This window comes from Lactuca virosa, chromosome 6 (genome assembly GCF_052849685.1).
Source record: "Lactuca virosa cultivar CGN04683 chromosome 6, Lactuca_virosa_CGN04683_v6, whole genome shotgun sequence".
Taxonomy (NCBI): domain Eukaryota; kingdom Viridiplantae; phylum Streptophyta; class Magnoliopsida; order Asterales; family Asteraceae; genus Lactuca; species Lactuca virosa.
Genome location: NC_136431.1, coordinates 79,813,067 through 79,826,361, shown reverse-complemented (window position 1 = coordinate 79,826,361; position 13,295 = coordinate 79,813,067). Strand labels below are relative to the sequence as shown.

The 13,295-nt window shown below is 33.4% G+C and overlaps 1 protein-coding gene across 2 annotated transcripts; it reads left to right on the top strand.

Annotated features, from left to right (window-relative positions):
* Positions 1-3,253: 3,253 nt before the first annotated feature.
* On the top strand, positions 3,254-8,579 carry RAD5 (DNA/RNA helicase protein). Of its 2 annotated transcripts, XM_079055886.1 has the most exons (19): positions 3,254-4,055; positions 4,141-4,274; positions 4,346-4,481; positions 4,568-4,768; positions 4,858-5,009; positions 5,084-5,168; positions 5,267-5,515; positions 5,606-5,752; positions 5,839-5,994; positions 6,072-6,139; positions 6,212-6,334; positions 6,558-6,657; positions 6,744-6,856; positions 6,961-7,245; positions 7,339-7,539; positions 7,624-7,717; positions 7,810-7,881; positions 7,969-8,067; positions 8,292-8,579. In XM_079055886.1, exons 1-19 carry the CDS (start codon positions 3,489-3,491, stop codon positions 8,412-8,414), a joined length of 3,105 nt encoding a protein of 1,034 aa, XP_078912012.1. In that variant the 5' UTR covers positions 3,254-3,488; the 3' UTR covers positions 8,415-8,579. The 2 variants fall into 2 exon arrangements, with proteins under 2 accessions (XP_078912012.1, XP_078912013.1); XM_079055887.1 differs by lacking the exon at positions 5,267-5,515 and having other exon boundaries at positions 5,084-5,104; positions 5,653-5,752.
* Positions 8,580-13,295: the final 4,716 nt, after the last annotated feature.

Below are 13,295 nucleotides of genomic sequence, written 5' to 3'. Positions count from 1 at the left end.
GAGAATTTCAGCTTTGTATTTGTTACTTATAATCATTTTCATGAGAATAACATTTATCAATGTAATTTATTTTTAATCTAATGTCATATTTACACTTGTATTTTTATGTTTTCGTAATTTCTATTTACCAATTCATGAGAATGTCAGTTTTGTACTAGGGGTGACAAAAACTAGCACCACACGTTAATCCAACACAAAATAAAGGAGGTTGGATAAAATATTTCAAACCATTTAAATAAATAAGTTGACACGACATAAATAAACAAGTTGACACGACACGACACATAAATTAAACGGGTAAGGTTAGTGTTTAAAATTTTAACTCAAATATGACTCGTTTATTTATATGCATGTTTTTTTAATTATTTAAATAAACTAGAAAGATCCAAAACAAAATCATATATAAAAGAAAACCTTTGGATCGAGTCGTTGTGTAATATTGAAAAGACTTAACCGTCTATATCAAAATATCATTTCAATTATTTTTGTCTCTTCCAAACTAAACAGTCCCCTCGACCACTCCCTCCTCCTCATGATCCCACCCACCGCTTCCTCCCCCAACTCATACTCTTTCCATTTTGCCCTCTAAACTTACTATGATTTTAGCCATTCCGCCTCTCTCAACTATAACTTTTTTCCTTTCCACCTACCAAACTCCTACACTTTTAATACACTTTTAACATGTTAAATGTTTCAACCTCACATGACACAACACATTTTAAGGTGTACCCCTAACTCGGAACCTGACACAAAAATAAACGGGTTGAAACAACACGATGCGTTAATTAAGCGATCGAATTAGGGTCAAGCTTTCACAACCCATTTATTGTTTCAACACAACACGTTTCCTAGGTCTAATTTGCACGCTTGTAATTTATGTTGTATTCTTTCAAGAATGTTGTTTAGTTGTTTAACAATATTGGTATAATAACTGTTCATATATGTATAGTGTAATTCAAAAAAGGACCCGCTACAGTAAATCTAAAATTAAAATGACATTTTTTTCAAGAATTTCATCGATTACCTAAACTCCAATTAGTTTCCAAAAGACTGGGATTTAATTTTTTCTTAATGATTTGACTAAGTTGCATAAAATATAAGTTTCATTTTATCTCTCTTAAAAAAATATGTTGTACTCTTTTAATAACCATTTTTAATATAAATATAACTAATATGAAAGATAATTATAATTATGGTATGTTAATAATAATTATCAAGGTTGTCAAGATCGGGATCCTACGTATGATCGTTTTTGGGCTTGCAAGATCGGGATCGAGATCCTAAGATCTCACAAAATAAAATATAATTTTAATTTATAATTTTTAATCATGAAAAATAGTTCAAACATTCAATTTTTCGTTCAAAAGTTATAAAAACTTCAAAATATTAGTCATAAGTCGCAACACAAAATGATAAATGCTAAATTGGTAAGGGTAAAAGACATAAAATGGTAAAAAAAACCTCATTTGCAAAAAATAAATAAATAAATAAATAAAATAAATAAATCAAGGGAGGTAGGATCGGATCGGATCTCGATCCTACTTACGATCTCACGATCCTAACTGCGATCCTACCCCAAATACGATCTTTTTACGATCCGGATCGTTTTTCATACCTAGGATCGTAGGATCGTACGATCCTACGATCAGAATCGCGATTTTGACAACCATGATAAATATACAAATGAACATAACCATTAAATGTCATAAAATGGCCACCAATAATAATTTATTTGTTCTTTAAGTCACTAAACTTCTAATTCTTTCAAAAAGACAAACAAACTTATATTTTTTGGTTTCATTATACCGTTGAGTATATTTTTTTTTACCAGGGATACCGGTTCTCAACCTACGTGGACTCCACGTCACGAGTCATGTCCATGTAGACATTGTTATAGTGAAACCAAAAGAAGTTTTTTTATTGGTATGATTGGATACAATTAAAGTTTAGTATTTGTAAATGTACGAGCAACGTTAATATATGACAAAAGTTGAAATGTAGCTCTTTCATCGTTCAAGAGTAGCAAAAGAGTTCATCCATCGTAAATTCTCATTTATAAGATACACAAAAACAACAATATGATGCTCCAATCAATCCACGACCTTCATCTATAATAGGTTGTACTTAGAATCCATAAAGTTACATCAACAAAATTTATCGATATCAACCAACATTGGCATCATACATTACTCGCGGGTGAATTGATTGCAGATGATACTTTAAAATTACATTTGACACAATTACTTAGAGTCCATAATCTAAGCGTTCTTTTTTAATCTTAAGTTAGTTTCAAACTAAGACCGGATGGTATGGGTGAAGAGTTTCCCTCACTTTTTTGTGGGCTACACCACCATTTCCCTCACTTTCCTTTCCCTCACCTAAAACCCAAAGAATGGGTGGGAAGCTCCCCTCACTATTTTTTATTCTTTTTTTAAAATATATTTCATACATATATTATACTCATTTTGTAGGGAATTAAAAACCATGAATTTTGATATATTTTTTATATTTTTTAGTAGGTATATAATTTTATAAATATTAAAAAAGATAAAAAAAAAACTGACCAATAGAATGAGGAGAGAGAGTGCGGCACCCCCTCCCCCACCTCTTTCCCACGGGTTGCTTCCGTCATCCATGGTATTGTGTTCCAGTGAGAGGGAAGCTTCCCGCTCCCCTTTCTCGCTTCCATTCCTTCCGGCCTAATAAAAGGTTCTTAATTATAAATATGTAAGCTTTGTGTGACCAACTCTTCGTTTAAAAGAAAAAATATCATAAAGTGGAAACTAATATTACTTTGTTTTTCTTTTTAAATCACTAAACTTTTAATTGTATCCAATTAAGCAACAATCTTTTTCTTTTGATTTCATTACACCATTATCTATGTGGACATGTGGTGAGGCCAAGTCCATTTAGGTTGCGAACGGAATGGTATAATGAAACCAAAAATAGAAGTTTTTTGGTCAAGTGGTTATGAAAGTAAAAACTTTACGATTTAAAAAACACATAAAATATTATTGGTAGTAATTTTTATTATATTTTTCTTTGTAATAAGTGATCAACTTCATTTTATATATTCGATAGAATTTAAATAGCAATATATCTTGTATCTCCAACGAATTAATATATTAACGACTAACTAACTAATAACAGCTACACCCAGTTAATACAATTTCTGAAATTCACATTTCGAAAGAAAAAATAATAATAAGAGAAGGAAAAAAAAGAATGCGCCAATTTATAATGGCGGGAAACATATCTAATATGCGAGCGAAGATAAAAGTCCTCTTCCTTTGTCATCAGATCCACCTAGATTTATGAAGCCCTAAAACCCTCTTCTTCCTACCAATTTCGTTCCCATTTTAACACAAGTCACAAGCTACACGAGAAGAAGCACATAAATTTATGATCAATTGGCGCGTATTTACTCATTTATTTCAGTTAGGGTTAGGGTTTAGGAAAATTTCCACACTTACAATCAAGATATTGTAATGGCGAACAAAATCACCGATGAATTAATCACAACGGTTCAATCCATCGTAGGCCAAGATTATTCCAAGATGGATGTACTCAGAGCTCTTCACATGGCGAACAACGATGCCACTGCCGCAATTAACATAATCTTTGACACCCCAAGTTTCAAAAGATCGGAACCCCCAAAGCCAAAGACCCCAATGGTCTCGAGTCGTAATGCAACTGTGAAGACACAAACTCCGGTTACCAATTCCAAAACGAATAGTGTAATAAGTCGTTCTGTAGATGACGAACCTTGTACAAGCAGGTCAGTGGCGCCGGAGCGTGAAGTTATCAAGGGAAACGAAATCGTGAATAATCTAACTGGAAGTAGCAAATGGTGGTTTGTGGGTTGTTGTGAAGTGGCGGGGTTGTCTACATGTAAAGGAAGTAAGATAAAACCCGGTGATCAATTGAATTTCACGTTTCCACCTGAGAAATCGTTGAGTGGACCCTCTCCGGCCAAGTTTGGTAGCGTCGGCCGTGGCAGGCAGCCCTCTGCCTGTTCAGAGATTGTGAGGTTTTCTACATCAGCTTCCGGAGAGGTGATGTACGCTGTACACATATCTTTATTTATAATTATAACTAAATTGTCCCTGAAAAGCTGATAGCCATCTTCATCTTGAACAGATTGGTCGGATCCCAAATGAATGGTCTCGATGCCTTTTGCCTCTTGTTAGAGATAAGAAGGTTCAAATTCAAGGTTTTTGTAAATCTGCTCCAAATAATCTTGGTCTTATGGATACCATTCATCTGTCTATCAGGTATGTTTGTGGTGTTATTACCTAAAATCACCTACTTTTTCTGATTTTGATGTTAATATTTGTTCAAACAGTGTTTACATCAACAGTTCAATGTTGCACAAAAGCCATCAGACATCTGTCAAGGTACCCACCACTTCAGTTGATGAAACCTCCATCCAACCTCTTCCAACTTTATTCCGATTACTTGGACTAGTTCCTTTCAAAAAGGTATTACATTTTCGTAATTTACCAAAATACCCCTATGCTGGTTGGAATTTGGAAAGGCTCATTCTTTTGTCCTTGATTGTAATTAGGCAGAATTTACACCTACTGACTTATACACAAGGAAGCGAAGATTAGACATAAAGGATTCTTCTGGTGTTCCTCCTCCATTACTCAATGCTCCCAAACTCAAAAACTCATCTTCAAATGGAAGTACAGTTGAACCCGAAGAGACAATTTCAGATAATGATCTTGACAATATTGTTGGTGTTGCAAATGGCTCTGAGTTAGAGGTATTAATATTAATATTATTTCATCTTAATAACTTTTATGTCTTAACAAAGAATCTGAGAATTTTCATTTTATGTTTTTATTGTTTTAGGAAATGGAACCTCCTAATACTTTATTGTGTGAGCTTCGCCCCTATCAAAAACAAGCACTTCATTTCATGGTTAATTTGGAAAAAGGACCATGTGTTGATGATGCAGCTACTACTCTTCATCCATGTTGGGATGCATATCATCTTGCAGACAAGTATGTTTTTTTTCTTCTTGTTTCACTAAATTCTTTTTTTATGTGTTTAAATTGATGTTTTTTCTTGTATATAGGAGGAAATTCATAGTGTATGTGAATTCATTTTCTGGAGAAGCTACTGTAGAATTTCCAAGTACCCTTCAAATGGCAAGAGGAGGAGTATGTGACTATGTTTTTGCTTATAATTACATTTTTGCCATGTGTTATACTTTTATTATATACACAACTGATTTGAATTTTGACATGATAATATAAAGATTTTGGCAGATTCAATGGGGCTTGGAAAGACTATAATGACAATATCACTCCTTCTTGCTCATACTGAAAAAGGTGGATCATTAGATAAAGATTCCACCAGTGAAATCAATGGCTCAGATCAATCTTCATCATCTCCAAAAAAAGCAGCTAAATTTTCTGGTTTTGATAAGCTTAGAAAGCAGAAACAATCACTCATTGGTGGTGGGAATCTTATCATATGTCCCATGACTCTTATAGGTCAATGGAAGGTAAAAAAAAAATTCTTGAATTCTTCACATTTCAAAGTTTTTGTAAAATAAGTTCTTTAAAAATTTAATGTTTGTGAACATTGGTAATAGGCAGAGATTGAAAGCCATTCAGAACCAGGGACTTTGTCAATTTATGTTCACTATGGGCAAAGTCGTCCAAAAGATGCCAAAATATTAGCTCAGAGTGATGTTGTGTTAACCACATATGGAGTTGTAGCTTCAGAATTTTCATCTGAGGTAACTTAGAATAGTTTCTGTTTTTTCTAAGATGAGAAACTATAAACTTTATGTTTATTTTATATTTTATAATTTATATTTTGTAGAATGCTGAAGAACGTGGTGGAATTTATTCTGTGAGGTGGTTTAGGGTGGTGCTTGATGAAGCACACACAATAAAATCTTCAAAAAGTCAAATTTCCATGGCGGCAGCTACCCTTGTTGCTGACCGGAGATGGTGTTTGACCGGTACCCCTATCCAAGTATGACTTTGGTCAACTTTTTTTTTTATAAAAATGTATTATAGATTATGTTTTTATACTCTTATGAATTGTTATAGAACAATTTGGAGGACATTTTCAGCCTTCTTCGGTTCTTAAGGATTGAACCATGGGGGAGCTGGTCTTGGTATGTTTTTTATTTAAAATAATTTAAATAAGTTTCTTTTGGTTTATATAATTTCTTTAATTATATAAATAGGTGGAACAAGCTAATTCAGAAACCTTTTGAGGATGGAGATGAAAGGGGCTTAAGTTTGGTCCAAAACATTTTAAGACCAATAATGTTAAGAAGAACAAAGTTTAGCACAGACAAAGAAGGAAGGTTAGAAATTATAAACTCATAAGTCCTCTAATTTTGAATAAATTACAAAAATGGTCCTTGAGTATTTATATTTTTTGCAATTTCCGTCCCAAAACGTTTTCTCTTGCAGTTTTAGTCCTTATTTTAGTTTTTTGTAACTATGTTGGTTGTAATTCTATCATTTCTTAATGATATCGCCTTTATTCCAAGTAAAATGACTATATTACCCTTGTTCTTGTCACAGGCCTATATTAGTTCTCCCACCTGCTGACATGCAGGTAATATATTGCCAACAAACAGAATCCGAAAAAGATTTCTACGATGCTCTTTTTAAGAGATCCAAGGTACCCCATTTTATAAACTTGTAGTCTTTTTATCTTTTCTGCTATCTAATAATCTTTATTTATTTATTTTTTTTTACAAATCTTAGGTAAAATTCGATCAGTTTGTTGAACAAGGACGTGTTCTTCACAATTATGCTTCCATTTTGGAGCTACTTTTACGCCTTCGCCAATGCTGCGATCACCCGTTTCTCGTAATGAGGTCAGAAAAATACAAACATGACATCATCATCATCTTATGAATAAAATTTTAGGTTATAATTTGTAATTTCTAATGAGAAATTATGGTTTTGAATTTTGACACAGTCGAGGTGACACTCAAGACTTTTCAGATTTGGATAAGTTAGCAAAACGGTTTCTTAAAGGTGGTAATAATAATAATGACACCATGGAAGAAGGTAAAGAAATGCCTTCAAAAGCTTACATACAAGAAGTTGTTGAGGAATTAAGAAAAGGGGAACAAGGGGAATGTCCGATTTGTCTTGAAGCTTTTGAAGATGCAGTTTTAACACCATGTGCTCATAGATTATGTCGCGAGTGTCTTTTATCAAGTTGGAGAAACCCTGCTTCAGGTCTCTGCCCTGTTTGCAGGTATAATAAAAAAGTTTACATTTTTTTTTGTTGGGTAGGGGTAAATTGGTCTTTTTTTTTTTAACTAAGGGTGACAATATCTTTGGTTGGCAGGAAGTCCGTGAGTAAACAGGAACTTATCACTGCACCAACTGACAGTAGATTTCGAGTTGATGTTGACAAAAATTGGGTGGAATCATCAAAAGTGTCTGCTCTTTTGAAAGATCTAGAAAGTTTTCGGTCAACAGGGTCAAAAAGCATTGTTTTTAGTCAATGGACTGCTTTTTTAGACCTTCTTCAGATCCCTCTTTCTAGGTAATCATCTCTCTATTCTCCATCATGACATGACATGACATGATATGACATGACATGATATAACATGGTAAAAAATGTGTCCAGGAATAATATTTCATTTGTTCGATTGGATGGGACTTTAAATCAGCAACAGCGTGAAAAAGTCATAAAGCAGTTTTCAGAAGAAAGTGATATTCTGGTGTGTTAACTATCATCACACCTTTAATTTATAAGCGTATTTTAATGGTTTTGTGAGTTTTATTTTTAATATATGTTTGTATGATGATACAGGTATTGTTAATGTCATTGAAGGCTGGAGGAGTTGGAATTAATCTAACAGCAGCATCTAATGCATTTGTCATGGTATGTGATTCCATCCCTTTATTTTAATTTTAAAATATTGATTTAAAAAAAAATTAATTCTGGTTTATTAATTTTTTGTATGTTTAGGATCCTTGGTGGAATCCTGCAGTTGAAGAACAAGCTGTGATGCGCATACACAGAATTGGACAAACAAAAAGTGTTTCAATCAAACGTTTTATTGTGAAGGTACAACTTATTTTATATTTTTATTAATTTTCTTGTTATTTTTCAACACATGAAAGCCTAGTGTTAAATACATAGGGCAAGTAGGATGCTATAATTGGGTAGATTAAAAAAAGAAAAAAGTACTAGTGTTGTAATAGAAAGAAACGAAAGTTGGATAATAAATGAAATTACATTGGTATTAGAAGTAAGATTAAAGGTGGGTTAAATAAAAATATGTATTTTAGGGTACGGTTGAGGAAAGAATGGAGGCAGTACAAGCGCGAAAACAACGGTTAATTTCTGGTGCCTTGACAGACCAAGAGGTTCGAAGTGCACGTATTGAGGAGCTTAAGATGCTTTTCACTTGATTTTAATTTTGTATTTTTAAATTGCTAATTTTGCTTCATATTTAAATATTATACTTTTTTTGGTTTTAGTTTGTTTAGGGTTTTATGATACAAATTTGTATAGTTGAATTATGCAATTGTTGTCAATTTTGAAGTTAAGGATTGCTTTTGTGATGTTTGGGACAATTTTGTTGTGACTAATTTTAGTTTGTTATAAAAATAAGGAAGTATTAATTGTTGTAATATATCGATATTCAAAAAAGAGTTTCATCAAAATGGATTAATATCGTTAAATACAAGTTTCATTTGGCTTTCAAGAATCAATTCGGCCAATTGCATTCGGGCCAACCACCTCATCACTCGGTTTTTTTCCAAATGCTACCAACTTTCTTTTATGTAGTTGTCTTTCTTCCTCGAGCAAATAAATAAAGTGGTTTGGGATTGTAGGGTTGATAAAGCTCTGGATCTTGATGAGCTTACTTTTGGGGTCTTCAAAAGGTTCCGAGATTTTGTCCAAGATGACATTAATTCATTAATTTGGTGTTGGATTTTCAAAATTCTAGCATGATCCTAAAAGGTGTTAACCCTTCTTTCCTGTTTTAATCCCCAAGATATGCGAAAAACTGCTGCCACCTCTGCGCCACGTCAACTTCATCACCAACCCACTAGACATTGGAAATGGTTACCACTATACAAATATTATTTTATTTTTTATTTTTTTAACATTATATTAAATAAAAAACAAAATACAAACCATAATAAACAAAAACCATAAGTTAAATAAAAAACACACATTATATTAATATAAAAGACACAAATTAAAATCCTAAAATTCTTAAAAAAACATAAAAAAATTAAAATCCTAAATTACTTAAAACCATAAATATTAGCACTTAAATTCCATATTTGTCCCATACTTGTCGTTGAATTTTAAGAAACGTCGCAAGATTTTCCGGGTCGATATCCAGTTGGGGCTTTGTGTTTATGATTTGAAGATCGATAAGAGCTATTTTTTGGCGACGAGCTACCTCTGTTGTTTCGTTTTTTTTTCTAGAAAAACTAGAGCTTTATCTATGGATGCCGCAAGCTCGTCTTCGCTAGTTGCCGGTGCTTTTCTGCTTGAAGACATTCCCTTTCTTGCTTTGTCCCTTCCCGGTGGTCGGCGAAGTTGGACGTCCGGTGGACCCTCCCCCTCGGTGGCGTCGAAGTCATCGTTGAGGTCGAGTCCAAAACCCACGTCCGACTCGGACGTTCTTGCCCTTTTGTTGGAACCGGTGGTAGATCCCGAATGCGTCGTTTCCGGATATAAAACCCATTTTGGACCGTTACGACAAATTTCTCACGCTTTTTGGTGGCCGAACGGTTTACCATTGGTGGTAATTTTGTATTCGTAGCCCGCGGTTGCTATCATGTTGAAATTGTTGCTACCACTTCTATGCATATATATATATATATATATATATATATATATATATATATATATATATATTTTGAGATCTTTTGTTTTTTTTTTTTGCCTTCGACGAGTTGGTTGTTGTGTTTCTTGGACCTGTTCGTCGTTGTCGTCATTGTCGAGGTTTATAGGTTGAGATTGAGATAATGAGACTTGAGATGGTTGAGATTGTTGAGGTATAAAAGATTGTTGTTGAAATTGTTGAGAAAGTTGTTGTTGAAAGGCTTGAAATTGAGGTTGATTGAATTGTTGTGGTTGTTGTTGGTAGAAGTTTGGGGGGTATGAAGTGGTGAATAAAGGTTGTTGAATTGGAGAGGTTAACATTGTTTGTAGCTAACATTTGCATTTAGAGTGTTTTGATTTGAATCCATATAGAAAGAAACAAAATATATGAGAGAGATGAATGTTTTTTGTAGAAGGTAATAAAATGTAGATAGTGTTTTTTGAAGTGTAAAATGTAAATAGAATAATGGGTAATTTATAGGTGAAGTTGATTGTGTTTAAATTTTAATATATATATATATATATATATATATATATATATATATATATATATATATATATATATATATATTATTTCTTAAACGGTCAAAAAAAAAATCCAGCCGTTACAAAATAAACACTCCCATTGGTCGTCTCGTCCCGTCTCCGGAGCCACGTAACACACACCCCACCGGAGTTGGTGGTGGTGTTCACGCGTGGGGAGCCCAGCCACGTCAGCCCAAGACGCGTGGGTACTCACCCACACCAGATAGCCTTAGTCTTTTACAAGGTTTTGAAAATCGAACCGATCATCTTACCTGTTCGATGGTTCAACTGGTCCAACAAGTTGGACCGGTCTCGAAAACCGAAAAAATCGAATGATATCATAATTACATTATTATTAATTTTAATTATATAAAAAATATAAAAAATGAAAAAATAAATAAATATATTTTTTAAAATTCCCGGTTTTACCGGTTCACACGACGAACGTTTTTTTGGCTTCTAAAAACCGGATCTGGGACTCCAGTTAAACCGGTTGTACCGGCCGGTCCGGTCTGATATTCAAAACATGGGTCTTTTAGTTTGATAGGGTGCCATTATAAAACAATTTGTAAACTGTTAGCTAATAGGTTTGTTGAAATTATAAGTAGTGTCTTTACCGTTGATCAATCGGTTTTTATTAAAGACCGTTAGATCCTTGGCTGTCCCTTAATGCTCAACTGAAATTATTGGGTGGTTCAAAGCCAATTGGAAGAAACTGATGGTATTTAAGGCGGATTTCAAAAAAAGCCTACGACTATATTTCATGATATTATTTAATCGAAATTATGGATAGAATGGGGTTCGGGCCGAATTGGTGTCATTGGATTAAAGATGCATTATCATTTACATTCACGGTTTGATTTTAGTGAATGGTTCCCTGATGAGTTTTGTATTGAGTGCAGCCTAAGGCAAGGTGTCTCTTTATCTCTACTTCTTTTCAATTTAGCTATGGAAGGCCGTCATGTTGTCTTGCATGAAGCCAAGTTTTTTTTTTTTTGAACAACCACATTTTAGTAAAACCCACAAGCAAGTAAACCAACAGGAAAAGAAAACAATTACATTGGTTCTTTTTTTTGCCAAACAGACCAATTATTAATACACTTAGGTTTTCTATGCTTAACCCAAGGAAAAAAAAAAGAAAACAATGTTATCAAATAATTGATCTTTCATCGCCTTGCATGATGCTTTTTAGGTGTCAAGGTGCGGATTAATTTGTAGGTTTCAAATAGGGAAATATCCAGAAAAGTCCTAAAATTTTACCCTAATTTAAAAAAAGCTCCAAACTAAAATTTGTTTACGAAAAAGCATGAATTACCGGTAAAAATGACGATTTGACCTCTTTTTTCCGGTTTACCGGTTTTATTACTTACATGTTTCACTAAAGTCCCATTATTTTATCATAATTTGCGAATAAGTCCCAAAATAAAATTTACTATTGATTTGACTCTTTGCTTCATGTAACATATATTTTATCGGTTTCATTGCCGACTTAGACACCTAATCATTAAATTAGCTGATAAGATGAATACGATGGGTTATATAATGTCACATTTACTGTAAAATGTGATACCCATCTCATCGGCTCATTTATGACTATGTATCTACGTCAGCAATGAAACAAATAAAATGTGTGTTTCTAAGAAAAAAGGCAGAAAATGAGTTGATGTCTGATGAGATGGATATATTGGGTTACATAAGATTAGATAGACAATTTGATATTTCTTATAAACGTAAAAAATTAACGCAGTTGTTGTTACTTTATGTAATTATTGTAGTCTTCGTTGGATGCATTTTATGTTCCAAAAAGATATACAATACATCAGGATATCAAGTTTTATGCTAAACATAGCATTATATAACTCAACATATCCATCTCATCATCTCATTTAATGACTAGGCGTCCGGGTCAGCAATGAAACCGGTAAAATATATGTTACATAGAGAAAAGAGTCAAATCATCAGTAAATTTTATTTTGGGACTTATTCACAAATTAGGGTAAAATAATGGGACTTTAGTGAAACAAGTAAGTAATAAAACCGGTAAACCGGAAAAAAAATGTCAAATTGCCATTTTTACTAGTAATTCATGCTTTTTCGTAAACAAAATTTAGGTTGGGACTTTTTCGTAAATTAGGGTAAAATTTTAGGACTTTTCTGAAGATTTCCCTTTCAAATATCTTTTATGCAGATGATGCTATGTTGCTATGTGGAGAATGATAGGTGTATTGTTAAAGTTTTTAAGGTGCTTTTTGGCGTTGGGGCTTGAAACCAACTCACATAAAAGTAAGTTGATTAATGTTGGAGTGAACTTTTCTTAGGTTGAAGAATTGCAGGTTTTGTTGGGTGTTTAGCAACTTAGATACCTTTTATTTACCTTGGGCTTCCTGTGGGAAGAATATGAATCGTATCAACCCTTTGATGGATGAGCGGAAACTCTCTTAGCCAATCAAAAGAAAGTCATGATGATTTTTTGAGTATGGTGATTATGTGTGATAAAAACGTTAAATGAAAGTAATGGTCATATTGGGCAAAACTCGTTTGGGAATACTCATAATGGTCCTTGGATTAACATTGTGAAAGATTATTAGCTTGGACCTACTACAAATAAAATGACATTTAGTGGCATAGAAAAAGTGCCACTAAAAACCAAAAAAGTGCCACTAAAGGCCCCCTTGGTAATCAGCGGCACAAAAAAAAATGTCACTAAAAGCGCTGCCACTAAAGGCCTTTAGTGACACTTTTTGGTTGCGTTGCTGCAGCCTTACTGGGTTTTAGTGGCACTTTTCTACTTTGCCACTATAGTACTTGTAGGTTTTAGTGGCACTATTTTTATGCCACTATTTAACTTGCTAAAATAAATAACATTTTCATGCTTCTAGTGACACTTTTGTTTAACATAATTTTTTTAACAAATCAAGGCT